The following is a 26517-nucleotide window of genomic DNA, read 5'->3' on the forward strand; positions in this document are numbered from 1 at the left end:
CATCGTGATGTGCTCTAATATCGCGCTGTATAATAGGCGCGTAGATGTTGTTGATTCAAAGATATCCAAACCATTACTTCTTCGCCAAAACGAAGAGCTCCCGCTGCCACCCAAACCACATTCATCCGGTTACCCATCGACTGCAGCATAATAGGATCAATACTTAGCTCAGGGTGAGGCCGATGGAAGATAATCTTGCCAACAACATTCTCGAATGTGACCATCGATCCGCCGCCATTGCTCGCAGTGAACCCAGCATCAGACGTGCTATCCACAAACGTATTCCAGTCAATGTTCTTCTGGTGCTCTTCTACTGTTGCGGGGAACATGCAACGGAAGGTTGCGAGCGCGCGCTTGGGTAGCTTGATATCGATCTTTGTGCTCTCCAAGTCCACTGTGAGGTCACCTACATCGGTGTTGCCAACTTCTGGAGTTCCGGGCTCGCCGCGCGTCTTAATTTTGGCTTTGGAGAGTGGGGTACTCAATTTGGCAGATGTGTCTGTTGCACTTGGTAAGGGAAGGAGGACATCTTCGCTTTGAGGCTGTTTGGGCTTCTGCATGTCCTGCAGTATCCGTTGTCTCTTTGCCTCCAAAAAAGGAGGTGTATGCTGAGTCTTGCCAGAAAAACAAGGATTCAGTGCTTACATCGGCTTCTTCTTCGGTGCAGTGATGAGTTTCGTAAGACTCGCGAAATATACCGGCGGATACCTTCCAGTACTCTTGAGAGGTCCCATACAGCTCAATGACTGCGCAGCGCCAAAACCGTTGGAGATTAAAGTCACCAGCGATCTTCCCATTCAAGGCAATTGCAACATATTCTTTGTTAGCTGTGATCTCAGTAGTATGTAACTGGCCAATCGTTCTCGAGTGACGCTTGAAATACGCTGGTTCGGTTTGTAAAAGCCAAAGATGATCTGTTGTATCATTGAAGCGCGCCTGCGCGATTTTGACAAGAGCGTCTGTGTCTAATGTCGGCGGTGACGTGAAAGGCCGATTTACAAAGGTCAACCATGTGGCTACCTCACTAGACATCTTTAGGCCAGTGTGTATTAACTCGATCCGTTTCACGTTGGAATGAGCCTCTTCATTTGGTATAGGTTCAAGTAATGAGCAAGAAGCATCCTTGAGAAACTTCATGAGGACGGATTGTGCTTCAATGATTATATTACCACGAGGGTGACCCAATGGCGTCAAATCGGTGGACGGCGGCCTTGTCAAATTTGGCAAGATTGCCATAGCTGGGTCCAAACATAATGACAGTACATGCGTTGAAGTTCACTACTAACGCCCCAGGCGCCCATGGCACGTGACTGTTCGTTGTCGTAAGCAGACGATGGATGCGACTTCGTGCGAGTATTGATAAGACCGATTAATGCTGTAAGGTTCTTGGCTAACGTATCGATGTCGAGAAAGTGGAGCAGGCAATATGTTCGTTGCTTGCGAGATTCCTGCCAGGTTGAACTGCCAGTCTCGCTGAACTACGCCCAGAACCCTTTGCGCTCCGGCATTTCAGGCATGGCATGAACTCTTTCAGCAAGGCTGCACACTTAGGTTGCGTTCGCTTCCGCCATCGGCTCGGGATAAGTTCGCCATGATGCTGAAGGACTCGGCGTAGTTCTTGTTGGCTCGAGAACATGACCTGGGTGTATGCAGCAAGCGTGGTTCTCGCCTCAGTGTCTGTCAACACTTTCTGATACTGGAATTGATCGATGGTCTGCATTTTGTCCTCGAATTAGTAGCCTTGACAGTCTGTATAATCGCATGGGCCCGAACATATCGGGAAGTTTGTTGTGTAGACACCTTAACAGATATTTTAAAAGTCCTCGAATGCTTCGGCCGCAGGTTTCGAATAGATTGAAGCTCGCATGTTGTCTGAATCTTTTTCTCGAAGCAAAATCAAAAGCAGATATGGAGAAAGGCTAAAGAAAGTGAGCTTGCTCCAGGGCGGAGCGTAACGTGGTCGTTGAAGTGAGGGGTAGCCTCGGAAACGCTCCACGCGTTTTAGCGCCAACACGAAGTTGACGCGTCACTCACATGACGATACTCGTTAAGAGCACTTGAGTCTCAACATGATTCTTTGAATAAATGTAATCAAATACAGACCCCCTCATCTCTCTGATAAAGTCAAGTCAAATGGTTTGTGATCATTATTGGTGGCTTCCAAGCTCAATTAAGCAATTGCAGACTTAAGCATGGACATGTGCAAGAAACTCTGTGTGTAACACGATTTTGTCTAAAGAGACTTTGTGGTCTACAATGCAACCTGGATTTCCAACATTGTTTTCATTCTACAAGCTTCTGGATACAAAGTCCTATCATACCTAGGTACTATCCCAAAGCCAGAGTTGTGACATAATCCCCAAATCAAAAAGCTGAATAATATTGTTCACGGTGTCTTTCGTCCTCTCTTGAGTAGAAACCGTGTTTTTCCAAATCAGCCTCACGTTGCCTGGATCTGCTGTGAAGTTAACAAGTTCCCAGCCATCGTAGGCCTCATCTCCCTGAACCCCCAAACCTTCGCCGACCTCCTCATCCTCAGCAAGCGTGTCAAGGATCGAGAGGGTTGATGTTTGCAACTCAACGAGTTTGAGTGCGAGATAATCGATGCGGGTTTTGGCGATATTGACGAGTAGCCTTCGCATCGCACAGCAACAATGGTAAACAACCGAACTCAAGACAACCCGACGTAGGCTGGAGGAATGCCTAGCAATGACTTGATCTAGGTGTTTGTGGGCAACCCCAACACCTGCAAGCTCAAGGCTTGAGAGCTGGAATGTCGCTTTGGTCGCCAGCATGTGCAGGAGTGGCTGCCATTGAAGCAACCCTGCTGCTTCCTCGTTCTTTGTCTTCACCTGAGACTTGAATGACAGTACAAGAGATTTAAGACGCGAGCACTTGTTGATACCGATTGCCAACAATTGGCTTGCCGCGAGCGGATCTTCAACACTGTGCTCGTTGATGGTGGGCCCGCCAAATTCAAGTGTCAGGGATCGTAATCTGCAGTTGACGGGGCTGCAGATCAGTTGCTTCGTGATGGGAACAGCCTTGATGAAAGCTGCCTTCCACTTTTTACCCGTGAAGCCAAGAGTTCCCAGTTCCTCAAGCTGGAGTTTGGACTGCATCACGCCTTCGAATATCTGGTCGATGGCCTTGGAGGCGCCGTTCATGTCCACGTCGTCCTCATAAATCGGTGGCCCCATCAGATGCGAGCGAGAATGTGGCTGCCATTTGAAATTTGGCAGGCCGCCCGGTAAGTTCGCGATCGCTTTAGGTGCGCAAATGTAGACGCCTCTGACCATTGGCAGCTTCGAGAGGATCCGTGAGAGGTCGACGAGTAGAGTGGAAGATTGCTCCTCCAAAGCAATTATGTACCGCTGAACTCGATTGTGCTTGCTCTTCTGCCAGGTATATTGCTCGGATCCGAGAGCGAGCTCGAATTTGAGAACCTTAATGGCGGCGGCATATCGAGATCGTGACAATCCTAGGAGGGTATTCAAGCCGCGCTCGCTGATCTTCGACCTGACTATAGTGAAGAATCTCTTGCCCTGTGAGGATGAGTCAGCTGAATAAACCGACGACAATATTCCATGCACTTACAAAAACGTAGTCAGTTCCAGCTACAATCTGATGATTGTATACTCCTCGAAGGCTAAAGAGATCTTTGTTGCTTATGTTTTCGGCAATTTGAGATAGTAATTCTCGTGGTAGTCCGCCGAGGTAGTTGGATTTTTGGTGGTCTTGGGACATCTTGGAAGCGTGCAGATCGAGTTGTGGAAAGGGTGGAACTATGCTTCAGATTTGAGTTGCTGCGATGATCTCTAAGCTTGCAGGAGATGGTGCGTAGAACTTTTATATCTGAGAAATTGGCTTGCTATACTACTGTGGTTCATGTTGGTTGCTGGTGAATGAACCCCATTTCACAAAAGGGTGACTCCAGCCAATAGAAACGACAGGTTTCTGACATACCCAATAAGTACCACACGACTTCGCTCAAAGTCCTCATGCTTTTAGTGCTTGCGCTTCCGAATGCGCACTACGATTTTGTCCAGCGGCTTCACATGGCCGTAAGCAAGCTCACCATTCAGAGGTAAAATCGCGTCCACGTACTCAGGCTCACACAATTCTATCTCAAAATCGGCAAATAACAACGCCACTGTAGCCATTCGTAGAGACGAAACAAGGCGAGACCCTGGGTACTGATTGCTTACGGTAAGCCTTGTGAGCAAATCTCCCAGATTGTCTGCATCGACGTCGCCCGTCGTAACGACGCCCTTCTTGGACTTGGACTTCCGGTCGGGAACCATAAAGCGCTCTGCCCAGAATTCTTCAAGCGGCCTCTCGAGAGCTTGGGGCTGCAATTTTTTCCACAAGTCTTTATTGAGAGCAATGTCGTGGGAGAATATAACCACCGTGGCTCCCTTGCCTAGAGACCACTGCTTGTCTAGAGGATAGCCGTCTGTCTCATTAGTGCGCACTACACATGTCGCTGTCCGAAGCCTCTGCACTTCAGTCTGGAGTGACTTTGCGAGAGGCTCTTGGAGGAGCCCTGGAATGTCGTATTTGCGTGTTTTCGGCGACAAGTGCTTATCTACGATATTTGTCATGTTGCGGGTTAGATGAGACTTGCGCAAAGTCTCGACAACCGTCCAGAATATTGGGGAAACGAGCGCAGTGTTAGTCCTGTTGAATCGTCAGCGCTGGATTATTCACATTAACAGAATGACGTACGCGTGGATGATGCTGAGCACCTCAGCCACCCTTGCTTTAAGATTTACCTCCTCGTCGTTGTCGACTTTGAGGGCACGATAGTGCTCGCGAATAAATCCCATGCCGTTCACTTGGTTCCACACCAGATCATCTGCATGTTCTGCACCACTTTCAAAGCTCAACCAACTCCCCACGCCCTGGTATAGGCGGTCTCGTGATTTTGAAGCACCGGATATCAATAGGCGAGGCATACCGTGTACATATCCCTCGATGGCAGCATCAAACATGACGAAATCGCGCAAAATCCGGGGATATTTCTTCAATAGCGCAGATCCGAAGAACGTCTCCAAGGTGCAGCGAAGGGATACCAGCTGGAGGAACGACCACAAATCCTCGATACTAGTCCAAGTATTAGACTGGAACATTTTGTCCTGCATATTCGCAGACAAAATAGATATGTAAGCCTCAGTCGTTGATTCAAGGGTAGCGTCCGGGATATCGAAGGGAAGCGTTTTCTTGTCGCCATTTTCTGAATCATCAGCTTTGGTTTGTTGAAGATGTTTCCCAGCTCTTGGCGAACGAAATATCTTGTCGAGTATCTCGACTTCGCTTGCAGTTGCAGTCAAATGCTCAGGCGCGTTCAACACCCTGCTGACATGAGTGGGATCTCGCAGGATCACAATTGAGCGGAGTCCTACTCGAATCCTAAACGGGGCGAAAGAGCCATAGTCCTTACTACGAATCTGATTAGCACGGACATTTGGATCGTCTCGCCTGTATGTTGCTTACATGAGTTCGGCAAAGTATTTTGGGGCGCCCCAATGGAGGAAGCCGAACGAATGGAAGACGGCGGGTATGAAGTACGGGACGGTCGCAGGCTTTTTCCCATCAATGGTGCTATTGGCTGTCCGAAAGAACAATGCCGAAGTCACATAATAGGTCAGGAATGGCAAGATCACCACGGCGGCAATGACGAACAAAACCACGGCCATGTTGAAGAGAGATGTTCCACGTGTTCAGTACACCATAGCAGTCATCAACCTCTCTCACTGTGTCTTGTCAAAAGCGAACAAGATAAGGATGTTTGCAAAGGCAGGAAGGATAAGCTCTCGCTCTGCTCATGGTAAAGGAGATGGTCCGGAAGAGCCACGGGTCGATTCGCTTGCGGCTGATCTTCGGCCATTGCCGGAGAGCTTCGTCCTCCACACTGACTCCCAAGTTCTAGCTGCTAGCGCTGTATTGATTAATAACCCTGTGAGTATATTTCATCATGCATACTGGTGGGAAAGTCCTCCGAATGCGTCGAAACGAGCCGCACGAGGGATATGCACCCAGTTCGTATACATCATACCTATGCACTAGCAACGTAAGTCGAGTATCCTCATCCCTCAACGACGTTCATACCTACAACAAGGCTCTGTAGTGTGACGGAAGCGCCTGATCATCATTAGGAAGTAGGACTTTGAACGTTATCGGCCGAATAAGAGCCAGCACACCTACACCACTGCGTTATGCTACTGATCAAGCCGCAAAGGGTCTTACGACATAAGAAGGTGGAATTCCGTGACGAAGGCCTGAGTACCAAGATGCGGATGCATTGATCCTCAACAATAGGTAAATGCGACGCCATGGATGTCGCGATGGTTAATGTCGCGCTACAGCCTTACCAGTAGCGGCGGCAGCTAGGTTCAACTAGCGTGATCCGATCCTCCCTTGGCAGTTCCTTGCATGTTACGCGCTGCAAGCATCATCTCTTGCTTCGAGAAGAAATGATTGCTTCCATCGTACCCGGAATAGGTAGCAAATTGCACGGGGATCCACGCGCAATGCCAAACAACAAACAGAACTAACGCGCAGTCACATGCCCGTATTGCTAAAATTAGCCCGTATGGAGCCACCTCCGGAGCACCCTGACCGTGTCGACGTTCGAGTTAAAACCATATTCAGCAACCTCTCCAGAACATCATAGCCACCATGATACTGAGAATCGCCGCCCTCACTAGTCTGCTCAGCGTATTGACACGCGTGTCAGCAGGCAACGAACCCGCAATCACCACCCTAGCAGAGGGCTACCATTACATCGCCAAGCTCCCCTGTATCAACTGCCCGTACCTGTATCAGGATGCGACGGAAGGCGAAGACGGACACTGGATCGACCGTGTCGACGACAACGCCTTAGTAAGTCACCACATCCCCTTCACCCCAATCCTGGCATGCGCTTGCCGAATCTTCGATCATTGAGCCGCAACACGTGACTTGCACTTCACACCAACCTCCACGCACCCAGCTAACGCCCCCAGCTCTTCAACATCTCCCTCGCCTCCACAGCAACACACCTCCTTCTAAACAACGCCTCCCTCCTGACGCCGTCTCCATCACCCCCCCTCATCACCGCCCCCCAAGTCCTCCTCTCCCCCCCTAATACCCCCCCATTCACCCCCTTCCCCCTCTCCTACAGCACAACCCTCCACCACCTCCCCAATACGACCTCCTTAGTCTTCCGCTTCAACGTCTACGCCCTGCACCCGCCCTCACTGCCACCCATCACCCTCGACGCCTCCGCACAGCCCGTGCTCGAGGTCCTGCTCATGCCGCAGCTGCTGCTGTCGCCCGCGGACGGGGTGATGTGGGTCATCGGCAATGTGCGGCTGGCGGAGCGCGAGAAGAAGGGGAGTCAGCGGCCGGTGAGGGTGGTTATGATGAGCGAGTGGGATGGGGATGGCAGGAAAGGGAGTTTGGGGCATTGGGGGAGGGGGTGGGGGAGGTGGGTCTGGGCGGTTGCAAGCAGTGGGGTTTTGGGGCTGGGGGTTGTGGTTCTCAGCGCGTTGGCGGTTTTCGTTGCGGGCGTGGTGGCTTGTGTCACTGGGTGGGAGAGATATGGGGCCCAGGGGGGTGAGGGGTTGGCTGCGAAGGGGAAGGAGGGGAGGGACGTGGAGGCGGCGAGGGGCGGATTTGTGAGTGCGGCTGTGGTGGGTGGGGGAAAGAGTGATTGAAGTGGGTGAGAGACGCGGGCGTGGGTTATGTGTACATAGTCTATTGAGATTCAAAAGTACCCGCACTGTCTATAAACGCCTTCAACTCCTCACAATCAAGTCTAGTACAAGCCGAATCGCGCCTTTTGCTCTTTGCCTCACCTACATCGTAACAGTATATCAAAACACTCGAACGCCATCATTGTCACAGTCCCTCCCCTCGAGTACCTCCCTGATCTTCCCAACCCTCCTCAATGCCTCCCTACACACCTTACACCCAGACCCCCTAAGCACCCCCTCCACTTCTTCCAACAGCCCCAAAACCACACCCTCCGCCCCCTCCCTTACCGCAAGCGCCCCAATCTGAATCACCCTCATACTACGCTCTGTCTGCGGAGGATGCTCAAACAACACCTCCCCGTCGAGAGGAGGTATGTAGAAAGGGTCGCCGATGCGCGTCGGCACGAGCGCCGGTGTGCTTCTCGGCGCCCCCGGACTCGCATTCGTCGAGCTGGTGTGGCGGCTGTGCTGGGGGCGGCGACGGCGGGCGGCGCGGTCGGGGGTTGTGGAGCGTGCGCGCGGGGCTTGGAGGCGGATGAATGTCGGGTTTGGGGGCTGGGTGTGAGCGAGGGCGGAATGGTCCAAGGCACTGGTGCTGAGGGAGCGGCGGCGGGTGGGGTAGTCGGGTTGTGCGGCTGGTGGGTCGAAGGTGAAGAACGACTGCTGGAGCTTGGTGGGATAGTCCTCGACGGGGTGGCTCGAGGAGAAGAACGAGTGTTGGGTTACAGGATACGGATGCGGAGCATCGAGAACTGGTGTTGGGTACTCGTTCGCGAAGTACTCCAGGTCTTGAAACGAGCCTTCTGGTGTAGGCGCCGAGGAAGGGGCGTTGGAATCGGGAGGTGTAGGGTATGGGTCACCGAATTCAAACCCCGACTCATCGACGTGTTGATTGCTTTGCGGATTGGGACTATGACTTCTCCTCCCGATGGCGGTGAAGAGCTGGTCTAGTTGGGCTTGCGTGAGCAGCGCGGGATCCAGATCGGCGTTTGCGTCGGAGTGAGACATGTTGCGGGGCCGAGACTGACGGATGTGTGGGCGCGTGATGGGCGTTGTAGTCGTGAGTGACGGGAGGGTGGTACACGAAGATGGATTGGGGAGTACAGATGATTAGATATAGTGGTCACGCTGCAGATGCGTTGGCCAGAGCTGAGACTAGACTAGGGGCGACTCTGCATCGTGAAAACGTCCAACAATGCAGTCGGTGCTTGTGTATGGACGTGCGTGTAGAGCAAACATCGTAGCGATGACTTTTGCCCTATCACCTCTTCGGCTTGTGGCTGCTCGGCGAATGGTTGCGGGTGCTTGATACTGAGTGCCCTAAGCTTCTGCTGTCTGAGACGGCTGTGAATGGCCCTAGTGTTCTAGAAGAACGGGAGAAGCACCGCACCGTGCTCGTGAGGCTGGAATACATGGCTGTCGTTGGTGAGTACCACCAGCCTGGTTTGCATCGTGCGCCTTAGACTAGTCAGTCGGGGGCAAGGCACTGACTGCTCTGGTGTGGAGGACTGAGACATTAGCTATTAATGGCAGCTCTGCGACGAGGACGCACACGGAGAGCAGCAGCCACCAGATATGCCATCAGATAAGATTGAAATCCGCAAGCAATGTGCCATGATAATCGTAAGCCCCTGCTGTCGTTGCATCCGCAACGCCTGGTATGTTGTCGTTCTTTCACACATATTATACACCGCCCATGTCATACACCATCCTGATCATACACACCGCACATCTTCCTCAACACAGTCTTCCCTACTCTTTCTTCTCCCCCTCTTCCCCGTCCTTCTTGCCCTTCCTTTCCCAACTCCACACCTCCCAAATCTGTTCATAAATCAGATCCGCAAACCCCTTCCCCTCTTCTCTAGCCTTCCTCTCTTCTTCATTGCGCCTCTCCTTCCACCCCTCCGTCTCCCCACCCATCCAGATCTTCTTCAACACCCCCTCCTTATCCCCCTCCCCGTCTTTCCCCAACTTCCTTCTCTCCTCCTCCCGCGCCACACGCAACTGCTCCTGTACCTCGCGCGCGCGCTCCGTGGGCAGCTGCCCCGCGGCCCGGAACGGACTCAGCTGGCTGACGATGCCGCGGCCGTAGCGCGCTTCGCACAGGTGGTCCGCGGAGAGGTAAAAACCGACGCCGAGCGAGAAGGTGTAAAGGTCGAGTTTCCGTGGCGGCAGGAGCGCGATGATGGGGCAGACTATTACGCCGCCGATGGCGACGTTGCGGATTATGCGCGTCGTGCGCTCGGCGTTTTCGGCGGCGAGGCGCTGCTCCGGGGTGAGGATTGGGGTGGGAGTTGCCATGATGGGGGTGTGCGCATGCGATGGCTTGGGTGAGAGTGTATTTGGGAAGAGGCAATATGTGGAGAAGATGTGGCGCGATTGCGTTGTGTAGTGGTGAGTTGGTGATGCGGAGGTCCGCAAAAGTTCGATGATGCGAGATGATGCGCATTCGGCTAATCCTGCCGTTTGAGAGCGGGAAGGAATTGGGGTGCTATTACAAAACGATCATGTAAACAATGGTTCGTGAGCTCGTTATTCAATTGCTCATGAACCCATTCATCCAACCGTTCAATCATACCAAGTCCTTCTAGCGCTCAATTAGACTTCCATGAGTATTTCCGCCGCTTGAAGCTGTTCGATGCTGCACGGGGCCTCTCGCCTTCATCCCGCGCTCTCTTGCCGGCCTGCTCAAAGCCACCACTCATTCTCATGCGTTTCGTTGGTGTCGGGTCGTCGTTGCTATCATTGCGTCCAGTTCGTGGAGTCAGCTCTGCTTCTGTGCTGCTCTCCATGTGCGTATCTTCGTCATCGCGTTTCCGTTTCTGTGCGGTGCTTGGCGTCTCCATAAGTCGGCGCAGTCGACTCTCCTGTAGTCTTCTGTTGACCTCTTCTGTGACGTCGATGTGCTCTACGATGTATGCCGACTCGGTGTGCGCTGAGCTCGGCCGTTGCGTCAACTCTTCGTCCGCGGGACGAACCTCGGACGTGTCCTCTGCACCCGGTATGCTGAGTCTGACCCTCTTTGTTGAGGACTGGGGAGGATCTTGCGCCGTTGTGGCTTCTATGCTGAGCCGCTTACTGGCATTCTTGGCCTATGCGCGTGAGCATTCCCTGTGCAGTATGGCCCACACCAGCGCACCTTTTTAGTCGCCAAGCCCTCAGTCTCCAGCTGATCGCGGAACCGCTTCATGTCGTCTTGCAGCCTGCCGGACTTGTTGCGCAGCGACAGCAGATCAGCAGCCAGCCAGTCGGGTGCATTGTGGTCGGTCGCATCGAGGCCTTCGTTCAGGTATTGCAATTGCGCGCGGAGGTTGTCAATGTGCCTGTCCAAGTCCTGAAACGGGTGTCAGAACTGCACTAGGCTGTGAAAGGCGCCTCTTACGTCGAGCGAGAACTTGGTCATGGTGTAGTATGGTACAGTGCGGAGGTCTGTGTTTCACCTCAATGCATGGAGTTGCAGCACGCTAACGACTGCGCTAAGTTCCGAGCGTGGTCCGACGGTTCCGATGGCTGAGGCATGAGATGCGTTCAGTGTTGCGTTTGTTCGCAGATGTTTCATTCATGCTACTGAAGCCGCTAATTTTCCGAGACCTGTGGCGCAGATGATTTGATACAAGCTTGCCATTCAATCCTGGCGGCGTTGCATGCAACCCTAGCGATGGTCACGTCTTAATTTCCAGAGATGCGCTCGAGAAAGACGAGTGTGTCGCGCACAGAAATCATGCGGCAACGCTCAAAGAACACCTCTGGTTGCTAGTGGTGTGTTACAGAATCGTTGGTCAAACTGGATCAGCTTGCGATCAAGGGAGACAACGCAACGTTGTACAGATGCAGATGCGTAGAGTGCGCCGATAGAGAGGCCGAGTTGCTTGAGAAAGCCACTTCATCCCTCCTCTTCGTCACCAAAGGTGAGCTTGACGGCCTTGGCTTTTTTCTTCGGCTTCTTCACGGATTTCTTCTCTGCCTCCTTTGCGCCTTTAGGCTGCTCCTTGCTATCGGCTTGCTCATCACCGATGATCTTGGCAGCTTTTCGCTTCTTCGCATTCGCTCCGACTTCTGTGATCTTATCCTTGGACTTGGACTCGCCATCCTTGCCTGATTCTGTGACATCTTGCTCGGTGTCCTCTTTGGAGTCGTCCTTTGCGACGAAAGCTTCGTACTCTTCCTTACTCATTGACTGGTTGGTGTCTTCTAGTACATATGTAGGGGCGTCGTCCTCGTCATCCTGCTTCATCCTCTTGTTTCTTTGGATTGGGCGTTCATGGCGTGATGGGTCTTCACCCTGCATCTGACCTCGAAGCCTCTGCAGAAAAGCAGGCTGTGAGTTGTCTGGCGTTATGAGCGCAGGCTGTGGCGTAGTAACCGCCTAATACATACCAAAATGCAGGTCTTTTGCTTTGAAACTCATCTTGAACAACGGCAAATGATTCACTATAGCGCTATGCACGAGATGTATCAAGCTGCGGCTGTATGATGCAGGTAGCACGAGGCTGTGGCTGGACGCCTGTCGATCGTTCCAAGGCCGGGAGATGCGTCGTGCGGCTCGTTGCCCTTGGCGCAGTATTACCGACAATACGAGCTGTGGACCCAGATGCCGACCTCAGTCAGCTCTTCCTTTCAGAAGACAGATGTCGGCGTCGTCACCTAGTGGTGAACGGGCGCGGCGGCCGATGCAGCTTGGCAACGACCGCAGGGCTGCACCTTCCGTGCGCGACTGGCCAACTTCTTCCTGGCAGGGCCCACACCTGCGGGCATGAATCGCGGTGAGCTCGAGACATACGCAATCGCGCGTCCATCACAGGCTTTTCAGTTCATTTCCCAGACTCAACATCACAATCACACGGCCGCTGCACTCTATCGCGCGGAATACAGACGTAGCACGCATTTTCTTGGAGTAACCTCCGGCCGCTCGTTACCTGCACGCGCACCTGCGTGACCACGTAGCCCGTAGACTCGCCTTGATATCGATAAAACGCCTTATCCGTGCCCCTATCCACCGCCTCCACTCCCGAGCACGAGCGACCGCCTGCCATTGAGGCCCGACCAGCGGAGCGCTGCCGCGGCGGACACAGAACGCCTTCAGGGCGAGTGCTAGAGCGCGGCCATGGGCTTCCTGAAGGACCTCACCCGGCGGCTGCCATCCTCTACAGACAGCCTGGACAAGTTTGACGACCTATCGCGACACGCAGAAAAGGTCTCCCCACGATTAGCCTTCTTCCGCCGGCGCATACGACTCAAGGGCAACTCGACCATCTCGCTGCCGCTGGGCCTGGTCCTGCTGTTCCCATGTCTCGTCATCATCCTGATACTGGTTCTCTTTGTGCGGTCGCCAGACTCACAGGGCATAATGATGCCTGGTGGCGGCCCGCCGCCCTCGATACGGTATGCGCGCGCTGGCAGCTGGTGGTTTCGAAGTGACGACTGACAATTTGTAGCAAGATCAGTGACAAGTACGACAAGCCCTTCGCGGTGGGCTGTCTCGAGCCCCAGACGAACGGTCCTCGCGCAAATGCAGCAATCGTGGTCCTGGCGAGGAATAAGGAACTCGATGGTGTCATCCAGTCTATCAAGTCGTTCGAAAGGCACTTCAACAGGTGGTTCAACTACCCCTACGTCTTCCTCAACGACGGGGACTTCAACTCGACCTTCAAAGAGACCGTCGGCAATCACACAAAGTCGACGGTCGAGTGGGGCAAGATCGCGCCCGAGCACTGGGGCTTCCCCGAATGGGCTGATCCTGCAGTTGTGAAGGAGGGCATCGCGAAGCAGGGCGATCGCGCGATCATGTATGGCGGTCTGGAGAGCTATCACCACATGTGCCGATTCTACTCCGGGTAGGTTACGTCTGATGCTCACACGTTCAACATGCTAACCATTCGAAGTCAGTTTTACAAGCACGAACTGCTACAGAAGTACGAATGGTACTGGCGCCTGGAGCCGGAGATCACTTACTTCTGCGACATCACGTACGATCCATTCATCCACATGATACGGAACAAGAAGACCTACGGATTCACCATTGCAGTGAAGGAGCTGCGCGAAACCGTGCCAAATATCTTCCGCTATGCATCAGCCTTCAAGAGGATGAACAACATCACGTCTCAAGGGATGTGGGAGATGTTTGTCGAGAAGCCGAAGGAGGAGCCAAAGGACAAACTGCCAAAGGACGATCCAAAGTACAAGAAGCCTCTACCGCAAGAGATCCTGAATTCCGAGCCAGGGACTGGCGCACTCCCGGAGATCGATCCTGAAAACATGGAAGGCGAAAACTACAACATGTGCCACTTCTGGAGCAATTTCGAGATTGTCAATCTGGCCTGGTACCGCAGCAAAGAGTACAACGACTTCTTTGAAATGATGGATCGCAGTGGTGGCTTCTGGATGGAACGAGTAAGTACCACCATCCAACACTAACCTACATGACTAACAGATTACAGTGGGGTGATGCACCGATCCACTCGCTCGCTGCAGGTATCCTCCTAGGTCCCCAAGATGTCCACTACTTCCGCGACTTTGGGTACCGGCACACCACGATCCAACATTGTCCTGCAAACGCCCCCGCGCGACAGCTGCCAAGGATCCCTTACTTCGAGGAGACCACACTGGACGAGAAGGCGCGAAAGGAGGAAGACGATTACTGGGCACACGCAGACCCACCCAAAGAGAACGGTGTTGGTTGTCGCTGCAGATGCGATACTGATATTGTCGATGTAGAAGGCAAAGAAGGGTCTTGCCTTGCAGAGTGGGTAGAAGTCGCTGGAGGCTGGGCATCGCCTTGACTCTGATGATTGGTGTTGTTATTTTTGTTCTGCATTACCTTCAGGCGAGCATTTTGGGCGGCGCCAGCATTTGCTTGAGCTTTCTACACGGCGCGGTGGTGTTTACGACACATGTTGGCTGGACCAAGGGAGCCGGTGCCACGATAATAGGCGTTGTCAGAAAAGGTTCACAGTCACTGTACATATAAAGTGCCGCGCGATCTACACCCACGGACTGCGTAGAGTCACGAGCGCGAGCTACTACATTGCAATCACTCAATATTGCAATCTCCCTTTGACCCTTTCACTTCCAGCGGATCTTGCATGATGCAGCTGATCAACTTCGGTGTACGATACCGATAAGGGAGCGGGGCGCGGGGTGTCTTGCTTCTGATTGGTCCGCGGCCTCCACCACCCATGGGAACAGATGCTCACGACATGACGCCTTTGTACATTGCACACGCACGCATTCACTCGCCCAACTTTGATCAAAGCTCTGACCGTGAATACTGATTCATTAAGACGTAATAGTTGCTGCCTTTCACGGCGTTTCAAAGGTACGCCGTATGCCTGAGCTTCCCCGCTTGCTACGTCTCCAGCAAGGCACCCGTTTCACGCGCCTGGCCCGCTCGGCGTTAGGCAGCGTCCGCACCTACCTTCACCCGAGCGGCCTCCTACCCTCTTACCCCTCCACTGCCGGAGTCTCTAACACTCTTGTCTTGGACAACCAGCTGACATGCCTCCAAGTGATCCCCAAGCAACTCCGGAGTTCCAGTATCCGCCGGTGCAGGCTGACAGCTCACTCACCAGTCTTGACCTCAACACACTCATGATGAAGTCGACCACACGTCGGCTGCCAGAGCAGCTCGACAGCTCTCTGGACGATAGTACCTACGAAATGCTGACCGACAGTCTCATCGAGCTGTCTGACGACGAAGCCCACACTGCCTCGATTGCGTCCACGTCTGACGACCGTACGCCCGACGATGCTTCAACGTTTAGCGACGATGACGACGATGATTTTGAAGACCATCACCGAGCACTCGACGAGAGCATTCCATCCGTGCATGCTACCACCACATACGATGATCTCGAAACCCCTGTGGCGACGAGCGGAGACGACAGCATGATCACGATGGTGCCGGACCATCTCGAGAGTAGCGGGGGTTTAAGAATGCTACAACTTGAGGAACAGCCCACAGAGAACGACGAAGCTACGTTGGGCAGCATCGTTCTTCGGGCCTTTCCTACACAGACACAAGAGCTGCCCAAGGTACTTGAAGTGTACGGACAACCGCAAGTACGGTTGCTGGTAAAAGCGGCGCTCTCGCCCCGATATCTCTCCACGCCGGAGACGTACAAGATTCTTTTCCTTGGTTCGCCCGAGAAGTGGGCGCAGGACGACATCATAAGTCACATCCATGCGGCGTTAAGGCTGTCACCTAGCAACACAAGGTCAGTAATGGTTCGAGGTCAGATGGAGCCCCTCGGGACTGTCATCGATGCTCAGCGCTGCTTGCAATATGAGATCCGCAGTGCTGAAGCTACTGGTCCTGATGTCGCACTTCGCATGGAGAACGGGCAGCACCTCAGGCTCAAGCGTCGATCAAAGCCACGATTTGACCTTGCAATCCTCTGCCATACTGAGACCGCCACTGACATGCAGGCATACGATTCACTTCGTACCGCTTTCAGTCAGCATCAAATCCCATTGATCGAACTCACAGACATTAAGCCATACGGTTCTGGCGCTAAGACGTACGATACGCGGAGCTTAGCTGTTTGTATTGAAGGTCGCAGCGACGACAAGGCCGAGTTTGAGTTGCTTGAGGTGCTCCCTCTGGACACGTACAGCTTTTGCGAGCTGGAGCCGGCCCAGGTCAACCGCCACTTGGCACTAATCAGTCCGCACCTGGCTCCGCCTACAATCGGAACCGCCTCAAAGACGCGACTTACAGCGGTGGGTGACACTGTCCGCGCCGTCGGCAAGCAATTACGAACAGGAGCACCAGCTACCACCAAGGTGCTGCTCATCTCTATTGCACTTACTGCGATGGTGTCGGCTTTCGTTTTCAGCCCAATGTTCATGCCACTTGTCTTTCCGAAGCCCACGGAAATGGTAGCTGAACCAATGGCGATACCTTCTCTCTCGGTAGCGAGCCCACTCGTCACGCCGCCTGCAGTCACTTCCTCGAGCTCTGTTTCCATCTCCCCTTTATCTTCCTCGTCTGTGGCGGGACCAAAGGGCCTCACGGTTCTTCCTTCAGCTTCCAAAAGGACTAAGCCAAAGCAAAGTAAGAAAGAAGTCGAGAGGCTCAGTGGGTTCGATATCCAGACAGCTGGCGAGAAGCAGTTCATTCTCACTCCTTCGAAAGAGCTGGTCACCTCGAGGAAGAAGCCGCAGCTTCAAATCCAAGTCTTCCGTGATGCCACCTTGGTCCCTGTACATTATGTCAGAACCATCCTCGGCGAGTACTTTGTGGATCTTGAAGACGAGTACTCCTTCGGCGCTTTCAACGTCAGCATTGCAAGCTACTCTAAGCCTCTACTACGTCAGTCGTTCGCGATCAGCTTGGGTCACAACAAGACTTGGTTCGATCAGATGGTTGAACTGTCCATGCAGAAGGCCATGAGCGCTCGTACCGTGTTCCTGGAAACGTCTTCTTCAGCTGCGGAGCAAGTCCAGGCTAAGCTAAACAACGTCGTTGGTCCCAAGGTTAGTCAGTGGATCGAAGAAGGCCGTCGGTTGGAACAAGCTGCCCACAGCGCCGCGAAAGAAGGCCTTGAGTCCGGTGCCGAGCTCATTAAGCATGTGCCCGAGACCACCTGGACGGGTCTGAGGAAGGCGACAGCTCCTGTCCGGCTGTCGCAGACGATGTGGAAAGCCAGGACGAACGCCCTCCGAGCACGCTGCGCCATGGAGACAGCTTCTGGAAGGTGGTTGAAGGTGTCTGAGCAGCCTAGCCGGGCTTGCAGCGAGCTGGCTCAGCAGAAGGTGGGGGTCTAAGTGGCCAGCAGTAGGCTGTGCCTGGTTGATGGTGTTCTCACGGATGGTTCTGGCGTTTGGGCTACAGCATAGGGTTGGAAGACGCATGCATTATCGAAGCAGGGGTTGCGATTTGATGACGGTATGGCGTTTGTTGGGTTTTTCCAGATACCAAGCACGGGGCGACGTTGGCGTCCGGCTGCTGCTATTCTCTCTGTCAAGGGCTTGATATCACGCCTGTCTAAGTAGATGTCCAATACATACCCGTCACTGATTTCAGGCTGACATGGATGCTGTGCCTGTCACACCTGTCTGCGGCCTGCACTTTAGGGCTGAATTTGTGCGCGCTAGGTGCCGCGCTACTGTTTGTGCCCGTGCTAAACATGCCCCTCATTGCCGCCGCCCACAAATTCCTAGACTAGACAAACCACAACACAAACATCTCTGTACCCTGTTCTACAGTGTCTCCCACACGAACCCACACAGAAAGTCTCAGTCATCTCACATACCATGTCTGACGTCGCTAAGCCCGACCCCGCCGTTGAGGTGGCCAACCCCGGCGCAACTCTTGTCAAGGACGAGACCGCGAAGGTCACCACCGACAAGGCTGCCGACAAGGAGGAGAAGCCTGCGACTACCAGCGACGACAAGCCCGTCACTGAGAAGGCGACAGAAGCTGCTACCTCGGCCGCAGCCGCAGTGAAGGACAACGTCTTCTCCATGTTCGGCGGCGGCCCTAAGAAGGAGAAGAAGGAGGAGACCGACGATGTCAACGACCGCTCCGGCTCGTCCAAGGCACAGGGCGCCACTGTACGTTTCTGGGTATCCTCACAGCAAGCACTACTAACACATGACAGGAGGAGGACCCCGAGGCGCAGGAGCCCGACGTCGAGTTTGCCCCCGTTGTCCACCTCACCGAGAAGGTCGACACCAAGACGAACGAGGAGCTCGAGGAGCAGGTTTTCAAGATGCGCGCCAAGCTGTTCAAGTTCGACCGCGAGTCGCGAGAGTGGAAGGAGAGGGGTACCGGCGACGTCAGGTTACTGAAGCACAAGGAGAACGGCAAGACCCGCCTGGTGATGCGACGAGACAAGACGCTCAAGGTCTGTGCCAACCACTACGGTATGTATAGTACGTTGCGACAGGCGCAGGATTATACTGAGAAGATGCAGTTGTACCCGACATGAAGCTGTCGCCCAACGTCGGCAGCGACCGCAGCTGGGTGTGGAACGCCGCCGCTGATGTCAGTGAGGGCGAGCCCGAGGCGCAGACGCTGGCCATCCGCTTTGGCAACAGCGAGAGTAAGTGCAGCCTCCCACCGACAGCGATGTCTGCTAACGTGCCCCAGACGCCAACCTGTTCAAGGAGGCCTTCATCAAGGCCCAGCAGGAGAACGAGGCCCTGTTCGGCAAGTCATCAGAGTAAGGCAAGGCGTGAGTGGGTGGAGGGAGGAATGAGGATCATGCACGAAGCGATGACATTTTGGGACGGTATCATAACCACAACGGCGATAGAAGCTCTCACACTTGCACATACTAGATAGTACTAAATTGGCCCGACTCCAAGTCCACGGCATTCCCCAAACAATATTCCGCGCGCAGGTGATACAGCGGTGAAGGCGACGCGGGCGGACACAAACAGGCGGCCGGCAGTCTTGAGCGACCTGCGCGACCCCTCTTTTGCGCGCCACACCGACGCGCCCCCAAAGCTCGCTCCCAAAGCTGCCTGGCCCTCTCTCACCTGAATCCGTTAGCTGCGTTGCCGCCAAGCCCTCGAGCTGTAGCTGTCCCGCTCCGCCCGCGCACCCATCGCGCGAACGTCAAGCCCGCGCTCTCCACGCGCCTGCACGCGCAATTCAAACACCCACCCAACCACCACTCACACACTACCGCCAATATGCCTGACGTAAGCGCGCTCTACACCCTCGGACGCGACGAGTGCTAATCCACGCAGGTCAAGCGCTGGGTTAAGATCATTACCCACCAGGCGCCCAAGTGAGTCGCGCGCACTCTCCCTCCCACCTGGCAGCGCCCTCCCGCGCACTCGCACCTCGTGGCGATGGCGATGGCTATAGATATAGCTACAAGCAACGAGTAGTTTGGGCAGCAGCAACTAACAAACACTAGTGACCAGCCGTCCCAGGTCGAGGGCTTCCCGATGCGGTCGTGGAACATCGAGATCTGGCTGCTCGATGACCAGGGCAACGAGGTGCTGCCGGTTGTGTACGAGAAGGCGGTGTACAATCTGCATCCGTCGTTTCCCAAGAACAAGCAGAGTGAGTGCTATGACACCACGGACATATTCGACACCCGTGGAGACCTTTGACACCCCGCCTGGGGATGCGGCTGATGCACGGGCATGTCGCTGACATACTCACAGCCTTCAAGAAGCCTCCGTTCCGTATCGACGAGGAGGGCTGGGGCGAATTCGACATGACTATTGTCCTCACGGCTGCGCACAAGGGCGGCGAGCACACGCTGAGCCACGATCTGAACTTCCAGTCTGAGCGCTACGAGGCGAAACATCAGGTCGTACGTCTTCCTCCTCTCTATCCCTCTACCCTCTATCCTCTCACCTCGAGCTCTCTAGCCGCAAGCTCTCTGTCCTCGCACCCCACTAACACCTCCAGACCTTCCGCAACCCCAAGCCCGAGCTCCTAGCACTCCTCACCGACTCCGCGCCCGCCGACGCAAACGGTGTCCGCGGCAAGGACGCATCCAAGAAGAAGGCGCGCCGTGACAAGGCCGTCGATATGGAGAAGCTCGCCGACGGCCTGCAGAAGCTGAGCGAGGACGATTTGCTGCACGTGGTCACCATGGTGCACGATAACAAGACGAGCGAGACGTACACGAAGAACGACGTTGAGAGTGAGTCTGCCTGGACTACAGGAACATGATGTGTGGGCTAATGCAACGTAGACGGCGAGTTCCACGTCGATCTGTACACGCTCCCGGACTCGCTGATCAAGATGCTTTGGGACTTCACCGCGAGCAAGACGGAGCTCTAGCGTAGCTGTGTCAGGCGCGCTGCGGGATGAGCATTCGCGACTATCCTGCTACGGCTTTACTACTCGGGACTCCAACACGATACCAGTACCCTCGCTCCCGCCCCGTCCTCTTCCCCAGCGCTGCGCTCGAGCGCTACGACCGCACGCATATCTCGCGTCCAGTTTGGATATCGCGAGGAACCCGCGAGCGGCACGCGTCTGCTGCAGCACCCTTGCTGGGTTTTTTTCTACAGTCAGCTTATTCGAGGCACGAGGCGTTGGGGCAAAAGTAGGGAGAATGGGCTTTTTCACGGCTTTGGGCTGGCTTTAATGAATTTTTTTCATGGGTTTGAGGGTTACGGCACTTTTGTGAAGTGATGTAGGATGTTCTGTAATGTGTGGTGACGGCGAACTGACGATACTAACACCACATACGCAGCAGCACTGCCCTGGTCATGCTCCACCCCGCCCGGCGCCAACACGGTGAAGGTGTCAAGCTTTTGTTTTGGCTGCCATCGCTGCTGCCGTGAAGTGCGTACGCGCCATGCAGTGCAGCGAAGTGCGCAGTGTACCACAACCACCGCAACTCCCCCGCAACAGGCCATGATCGCAGCCATGCTGAATTCAGACAGACAACAGACAGACAGCAGAGCAGAACATCAATATTCCGTTCCGGTGCTTAGAGCAGACAGACCAGCATATTCTGGAGACCCTTGTCTATTTCTGAGCACCGGTGGCGCAAAGAAAAGGATACAGCGGGGTTGTTGGGTGCGGTGTGGTGTGGTGTGGTGTAGTAGAATGGAGTGTGCGTTTACCTCTCTACCGCAGCATACGATAACGGCCAAGACAGCGACCTTTCGGGTTTCAAGGCGAGAGGCTGATGGAGCGCGGCGGAGCGCAGGACATGAGTGAGTCGAAGCCAGGTTTCGAACACGCAGGCCGGGACATTTTATTGCCAGTTGCTCGTTTCCAAGCACCGGTGGCGCAGATAAAAGGGTACAGGTACAGCGCCAGACGCTTGTTGAGTGTGGCTACAGTGTAAAGCAGAGTCGTGTACTCCGTCTCCTCTCCCACATCCAGTCATGCATGTCATAGGTAGGTATAGCGAGTCTTCGGATGTCAAACAGAGCAGGTCGAGAGCAGAACATATACCCCAGACTCCCAATTTTTAAAGCAGACAGGCCGGGCCATGACGTGGCATTCAACGGTCTTCGGAGCGCAGACTGTGCAACATGGAGGATGTAGGGTGGAAATCATAGGGCGTAGAATAGTGGTATTGGATGGGTGTGTACTGTGTTACAAGTTTTCTCCTCCCCCACAGCAGGTCATCACAGCATGCTTCCTGGTTTTTCGGGGTTCAGGATGGAGTGCAGACGGCAGCGCAGAGCAGGACATACCCCTTTTCTGCCTTGCTTTTAGAGCAGACAGGCCAGGACATTAGGTGGCATTTATGTTGGTTTCAGAGCGCAGGCAGCGCAAGATACAGCAAACAGAGTACGGAGTATGAGGTAAGTGATGGAAGTCATGGAGTGAGCGTTGTACGAAGTATAGGTCATCGCTCATCTTCTGCCCCACGGCCGGCCATGCATTGGGTACGGCACATTTTTAGATGTTGTGGCGGGGAGCAGACAGCAGCGCAGAGCAGAACATAGATTCTCGTTCTATACATTTAGAGCAGGCTGGCTGGCACACGGGTATGTACTGTAAGGCTTTAACGCCGGCGTATAGCGACGTGGCAGTAAGCTGGAAGGTGGTGGTTCGAGCAAAAGCAGACCAGGGCATATATGTTCGTGGATTGCGTTTTGGAGTGCAGGACATAAGCTCTGCAGGCGTGGTTCTAGAGCAGGCAGACCGGTCCACAAAGCCGCACTGCAACAGTCTGAGTCCGGTATGTCGAGGACGTGGCAGTAAGATACAAGGTCGTAATTTCAGGAGCAGGCAGACCGGGACATAAATCTCCTTTCTTCCGTTTTCGGAGCGCAGGACATGAATGCATCGAGTCTTTGTTTCAGAGCACGCAGACCAAGCCATGGCACATCGTCACTCTGATTTTGTTTTTCGGTGGCAGCACATACGTTCTTGCCAATGTATTTCAGAGCAGACACGCCGGGGGGAGGATGGACAGGTCAGGCAGGCCGGGACATGCAAAGATGTGGATGTAAAATCGAAAAGCGATAGATGAGTTCCTTCTCTTGGGTTTAAGAGAATGCAAACCAAGATACGGAAGCTAGGGTATCGATTTCAGAGCGCAGACGGAGCAGGCAAGCCTGGACGTGAATTCATGGGGAGAAGTTTTGAGGTCAGGATATGTCTCCTTTGTTGGCGTGCTTTATGGCAGTCATGGCGGGACTTCAATTCAATCTGCTTGGATTCTAGGGGGGCACATCTACAGACGATGCAGCAATTTGAGTCAGTCGGGCCGGGACATTACGGTGCGTTAAGTGATTTATAGACCCCGGGAGGGTGAAAAGGTCAAACAGACCAGAACTTTAAAGGTTTTGTAGTTTATCTGGAGGGCGGGACATATAGGTGTAATGCCTGTTCTTTGAGGCGTACCTAGATATGGCAGGGCATATGAGGCCATATAGTAACTAAGACGGTGATTTGGAGGCCAGAACATGAGGATGTAATGCTGTTGTTTTCGGAGCAGGCAGGTCGGAACATGAGCAAGTGTCGTTACGTTTCTAGAGCTTAGACAAAGCAGCAAAGCCGAGACATACGTGGCCAACAAGAGAGTCTTAGGTCTGGGGATTCAGAACATAAATGTGTGCCGAGGGTATTGGTTTCGAGCGCAGATAGGACGGACTGTACCCAAAGGCGTTACAATGTAGAGTTGAGAGGGAGGGCGGAGGCAAGGCAGAACATGATCTTCGCGTGTCGAAGTGCAGGGCAGACAGCCCGGATTGAATCATTGTGAAAGGCCTTCAGGAGGGCAAAATATAGCCACTCGCTTGGTCTGATCGGTGCGGGACGCAGACAACATAAAATGTTTATGGAAGGATTTCAGAGCCCAGGCAGAGCAGGCACGGCAGGACATGTGATGGTTCTTTTGTGGGTAAAGGGGCGGGACATATCCGCTCTCCTGGTAGTTTTAGGGTGCAGAACACATGCGGTCCAGATTGGTATATTTCAGAAGGAAATAGAACAACATATTTGATGTTCGAATTTGAAATGGTGGGACATAGAAACGGGTTTGGTCTGTTTGCGACGCAGAACACATGAGCTCGTACTATTGTGGGATTTAGAGTGCAGGCAAAACATGACATCAGGTAGCTGATGAGCGAGTTTCTGGACGATGGGCAGTTGAGAAAATTATGGAGCACAAACTTTCGCAGATTGTGATTTTGTCCGGAAGAGGCAGTGCCCATCATCCAATGAGTTTGAGAAACATGTTATGCAGAAAAAGTTTCTCGGATACTCGATAGCTCAACCAATCACTCCTTCTGAGTGCAACCCGCGTAAAAGCTATGCGTGTGATAATGACATGGTCCAACCACGAAGTCACGCGCGTCGTTGCCATCCATGTGCTGATGAGCACGCATACTAGCCATGCTCTGCATAACCTGGCATTTGAACAAGGCGTTGCATTTGGTGAACGCGAGGACTCGAATTTCATCCACGGAAGCAAAGCGAGCATATGCGTGAGCGAGCAGCTTGAACAGCCCTGAGTGGGTGCCTGCTTCTGCGGCCATACACTTGATTCAATCAGGGGTCAAAAGACGGATGAGTTCGGACTGGAAGTTGGATCCTAGGCGGAGCGTGATGATGAGCTTGTTGGCGAGGGCATCGAGGAAGACGTCGTCTCCAAGGACACAGGCGAGGCTGCAACAGTGGAGCAGCTTGTTGTATCCTTCATTTGCTTGCTGCTTGGTAGGCCCGACGCTCTTGGCTTCGCCTCCCTTGTCAGTGAAAAGGAGCTCGCCTGTCAGAAGCCAGTGTTGGTAGACGTCGAAGTGTTCAACGAGGATTTGGTCCAAGACGATGACCTGCAAGTCGTCGCACGAGAGCTCGGTGAACTGCTCGAGGAAGTAAGGTGCTGTCAGCAGATCTGGATGCAGGTTGTATGCCTTGTACTCAGTACCAGTCAAAGGGTCTGAGTAGGAAGCGTAAGGCACCAAAAGCGTTAGGTTTACAGGGGCTGATCTGACGACGATATTAGTTGAAATTACGTCGTTAAGAGACATAGATTGAACCCTACCGCTCAAGTGAGGTAGACATGATCGGATCGTAGGACAGGTGGATTGACAATGGGAATGGTAGTCGTGTTAACAAGCAATGAAGTTCGAAGGCTTGCGAAGCTATACCACCCGGGACGGGAATCGAAGTGAAACAAGCGGAGCGCGCACTGATCTAACCACCTAATGCCTTTTCACTTGAGCAGCATTCAGTCAGTTTGGCAGTGAATGTTCAAACCTGTTTTCAGTTCTGCACGACCACAGCTTTTACCAACCCAGACCTTGAATTGACCCGCACAATGCACTTTGTATCTCCTCTCCGATTGGAAGCCGAGCTTGTATCGTGAAGTAAAGCTTCGCTGTGCCCTCAGACAACCAGAGATGACCTTCATGGGTAAGTTTGCAATGATGCCTCATAGCCTAGACGTAACTCGAGGGCAACCAAGAAGGAAACCATAGGATGTTGATAGTTTGTTCCAAATTTGAGCGCGCATTCGAAGGAACAATCACGGAATGACGTTCGGTGTCATTGTGACGAGGTAAGCGCCTCGAGAGCATGCGTTGGTACTTGACGCAGCGGTACTTCGCCTTCGTTATTTCTGTGACAACAATGTTGACACAGAAATCATCGTCCCACTGAAGCTGGGAGTGATGAGACTGAACATTGTTAGATACGACGATGGGCTAATGGTCGGCTATGAGCTGCGGGTCGGTCTGCGGGGAAGCTCTAGCGCCGTCTTGCTCACTCCAGAAGCTCTTGCACTTCCAATGCTGGCCATACACGACCGTGATCATGATGAACAAAGTACGCCCCGTCGCTCGCTCGATTTTACGCCCGAACTTGCCGAGGCCAAAAGCACAGTCGTGTCTCTGTCAGCGCCCAGCTCGTGCTCTTACAACGACAACGAAGCCGCGCCACGCCTCGGTAGCAGCGAGCCAGACTGTAAACCACAATGATCATACCGACAATCAGTCGGTCACTGCCATGGGACTGACTACTTCCGGTTCTCGCCTCAAAATCCGTAAATACCCGACCTTTTCCTCGCTCGAGGAAGAACGCGTGTACCGGAAGCAGCATCTTGCGGCAGCTTATCGTGTCTTTGCGATGCGTGGATTCGACGAGGGTGTTGCCGGACACATCTCTGTGCGCGATCCAATTCTTGAGGACCACTTCTGGCTGAATCCGTTGTCAACACATTTCTCCCAGATCAAGGTGTCAGATTTGATCTTAGTGAATGAGCAGGGCCAGGTAGTGGAGGGAGAGCAGCCGATCAATGCTGCAGCCTTTGCCATTCACAGTGCAGTGCACAGGCGACGACCCGACGTGCACGCAGCGTGCCATGCGCACAGCGTATACGGAAAGGCATGGAGTGCGTTCGGGCGAGAGCTCGATATGTACACACAAGACTCGCTTAGGTTCTTCAAAAGCCATGGTGTCTACAAGCAGTTCGGCGGCGTAGTATTGGAGGGCGATGAAGGCGACAGAATCGCAGATGCGCTCGGCAATGGCAAAGCGGCTATCTTGCAGAATCACGGGATTCTGACAGTCGGACAGAGTGTCGATGAAGCAGCATTCTGGTTTTTGAGCCTGGACAAGACGTGCCAGGCACAATTGCTCATTGATGCCGCATCTGCTGGTAACGGTCACAAGCCGAAGGTTATTCCCGAGATAGAAGCAGCAGAAAGCTACAAGCAAGTAGGTACGCCGGAGAAAGGATGGCTTGCGTTTCAGGGGTACTACGATGAGGTTCTCGCCAAAACGGGAGGTGACTTCCTTAATTGAGCAGTGAGCCAACACTTTTTACTACATCTTCGCTGAATTCATCTTGATCTTTTGATCATCTCATTGTGGATCCATGCTGACATGCAGCCA

At 53.6% G+C, this 26517-nt stretch overlaps 13 protein-coding genes across 13 annotated transcripts; 6 read left to right on the plus strand and 7 right to left on the minus strand.

Annotated features, from left to right (window-relative positions):
• Nucleotides 1-14: 14 nt before the first annotated feature.
• On the minus strand, nucleotides 15-681 carry C7974DRAFT_455400 (uncharacterized protein; the record flags this gene model as incomplete). The annotated part of the gene is made up of 1 exon (XM_046145963.1): nucleotides 15-681. The coding sequence occupies exon 1, from the start codon at nucleotides 558-560 to the stop codon at nucleotides 15-17; it is 546 nt and encodes a 181-aa protein (XP_045996157.1). The 5' UTR covers nucleotides 561-681.
• A 1640-nt stretch (nucleotides 682-2321) lies between these two features.
• On the minus strand, nucleotides 2322-4147 carry C7974DRAFT_455403 (uncharacterized protein; the record flags this gene model as incomplete). Its single annotated transcript, XM_046145964.1, has 2 exons — nucleotides 3598-4147; nucleotides 2322-3545 (listed from the first exon to the last, which is right to left on the minus strand). Exons 1-2 carry the CDS (start codon nucleotides 3745-3747, stop codon nucleotides 2322-2324), a joined length of 1374 nt encoding a protein of 457 aa, XP_045996158.1. The 5' UTR covers nucleotides 3748-4147.
• Nucleotides 3912-5878, minus strand: C7974DRAFT_200478 (uncharacterized protein). The gene is made up of 3 exons (XM_046136757.1): nucleotides 5497-5878; nucleotides 4729-5442; nucleotides 3912-4680 (listed from the first exon to the last, which is right to left on the minus strand). The coding sequence occupies exons 1-3, from the start codon at nucleotides 5697-5699 to the stop codon at nucleotides 4008-4010; spliced, it is 1590 nt and encodes a 529-aa protein (XP_045996159.1). The 5' UTR covers nucleotides 5700-5878; the 3' UTR covers nucleotides 3912-4007.
• Nucleotides 5879-6681: 803 nt separating this feature from the next.
• C7974DRAFT_425060 (uncharacterized protein) lies at nucleotides 6682-7719 on the plus strand (the record flags this gene model as incomplete). The annotated part of the gene is made up of 2 exons (XM_046144457.1): nucleotides 6682-6885; nucleotides 7008-7719. 2 exons carry the CDS (start codon nucleotides 6682-6684, stop codon nucleotides 7698-7700), a joined length of 897 nt encoding a protein of 298 aa, XP_045996160.1. The 3' UTR covers nucleotides 7701-7719.
• A 3-nt stretch (nucleotides 7720-7722) lies between these two features.
• On the minus strand, nucleotides 7723-9031 carry C7974DRAFT_455418 (uncharacterized protein). The gene has a single exon (XM_046145965.1). It carries the CDS (start codon nucleotides 8745-8747, stop codon nucleotides 7860-7862), a length of 888 nt encoding a protein of 295 aa, XP_045996161.1. The 5' UTR covers nucleotides 8748-9031; the 3' UTR covers nucleotides 7723-7859.
• Nucleotides 9032-9491: 460 nt separating this feature from the next.
• Nucleotides 9492-10040, minus strand: C7974DRAFT_413902 (uncharacterized protein; the record flags this gene model as incomplete). Its single annotated transcript, XM_046143766.1, has 1 exon — nucleotides 9492-10040. One exon carries the CDS (start codon nucleotides 10038-10040, stop codon nucleotides 9492-9494), a length of 549 nt encoding a protein of 182 aa, XP_045996162.1.
• Nucleotides 10041-10333: 293 nt separating this feature from the next.
• C7974DRAFT_434492 (uncharacterized protein) lies at nucleotides 10334-11142 on the minus strand (the record flags this gene model as incomplete). The annotated part of the gene is made up of 3 exons (XM_046144992.1): nucleotides 10334-10831; nucleotides 10879-11073; nucleotides 11122-11142. The coding sequence occupies 3 exons, from the start codon at nucleotides 11140-11142 to the stop codon at nucleotides 10334-10336; spliced, it is 714 nt and encodes a 237-aa protein (XP_045996163.1).
• A 20-nt stretch (nucleotides 11143-11162) lies between these two features.
• C7974DRAFT_200530 (uncharacterized protein) lies at nucleotides 11163-12319 on the minus strand. The gene is made up of 2 exons (XM_046136758.1): nucleotides 12117-12319; nucleotides 11163-12068 (listed from the first exon to the last, which is right to left on the minus strand). Exons 1-2 carry the CDS (start codon nucleotides 12145-12147, stop codon nucleotides 11623-11625), a joined length of 477 nt encoding a protein of 158 aa, XP_045996164.1. The 5' UTR covers nucleotides 12148-12319; the 3' UTR covers nucleotides 11163-11622.
• A 63-nt stretch (nucleotides 12320-12382) lies between these two features.
• Nucleotides 12383-14930, plus strand: C7974DRAFT_463891 (alpha-1,2-mannosyltransferase Kre5). Its single transcript, XM_046146248.1, has 4 exons — nucleotides 12383-13121; nucleotides 13175-13573; nucleotides 13622-14129; nucleotides 14177-14930. The coding sequence occupies exons 1-4, from the start codon at nucleotides 12844-12846 to the stop codon at nucleotides 14516-14518; spliced, it is 1527 nt and encodes a 508-aa protein (XP_045996165.1). The 5' UTR covers nucleotides 12383-12843; the 3' UTR covers nucleotides 14519-14930.
• Nucleotides 14931-15031: 101 nt separating this feature from the next.
• C7974DRAFT_396002 (uncharacterized protein) lies at nucleotides 15032-17783 on the plus strand. Its single transcript, XM_046142028.1, has one exon. It carries the CDS (start codon nucleotides 15234-15236, stop codon nucleotides 17502-17504), a length of 2271 nt encoding a protein of 756 aa, XP_045996166.1. The 5' UTR covers nucleotides 15032-15233; the 3' UTR covers nucleotides 17505-17783.
• Nucleotides 17784-17886: 103 nt separating this feature from the next.
• C7974DRAFT_396004 (RanBP1 domain-containing protein) lies at nucleotides 17887-19067 on the plus strand. The gene is made up of 4 exons (XM_046142029.1): nucleotides 17887-18293; nucleotides 18341-18605; nucleotides 18656-18784; nucleotides 18832-19067. Exons 1-4 carry the CDS (start codon nucleotides 17994-17996, stop codon nucleotides 18906-18908), a joined length of 771 nt encoding a protein of 256 aa, XP_045996167.1. The 5' UTR covers nucleotides 17887-17993; the 3' UTR covers nucleotides 18909-19067.
• Nucleotides 19068-19173: 106 nt separating this feature from the next.
• C7974DRAFT_396005 (yeats family-domain-containing protein) lies at nucleotides 19174-20818 on the plus strand. Its single transcript, XM_046142030.1, has 6 exons — nucleotides 19174-19388; nucleotides 19437-19477; nucleotides 19610-19758; nucleotides 19863-20014; nucleotides 20113-20350; nucleotides 20402-20818. The coding sequence occupies exons 1-6, from the start codon at nucleotides 19380-19382 to the stop codon at nucleotides 20488-20490; spliced, it is 678 nt and encodes a 225-aa protein (XP_045996168.1). The 5' UTR covers nucleotides 19174-19379; the 3' UTR covers nucleotides 20491-20818.
• A 4447-nt stretch (nucleotides 20819-25265) lies between these two features.
• C7974DRAFT_396010 (class II aldolase/adducin N-terminal) lies at nucleotides 25266-26495 on the plus strand. The gene has a single exon (XM_046142031.1). The coding sequence runs from the start codon at nucleotides 25342-25344 to the stop codon at nucleotides 26425-26427; it is 1086 nt and encodes a 361-aa protein (XP_045996169.1). The 5' UTR covers nucleotides 25266-25341; the 3' UTR covers nucleotides 26428-26495.
• The last annotated feature ends 22 nt before the right edge of the window (nucleotides 26496-26517 follow it).

Source organism: Boeremia exigua (genome assembly GCF_020726555.1).
Source record: "Boeremia exigua strain MPI-SDFR-AT-0100 chromosome Unknown C7974scaffold_7, whole genome shotgun sequence".
Classification (NCBI taxonomy): Eukaryota; Fungi; Ascomycota; class Dothideomycetes; order Pleosporales; family Didymellaceae; genus Boeremia; species Boeremia exigua.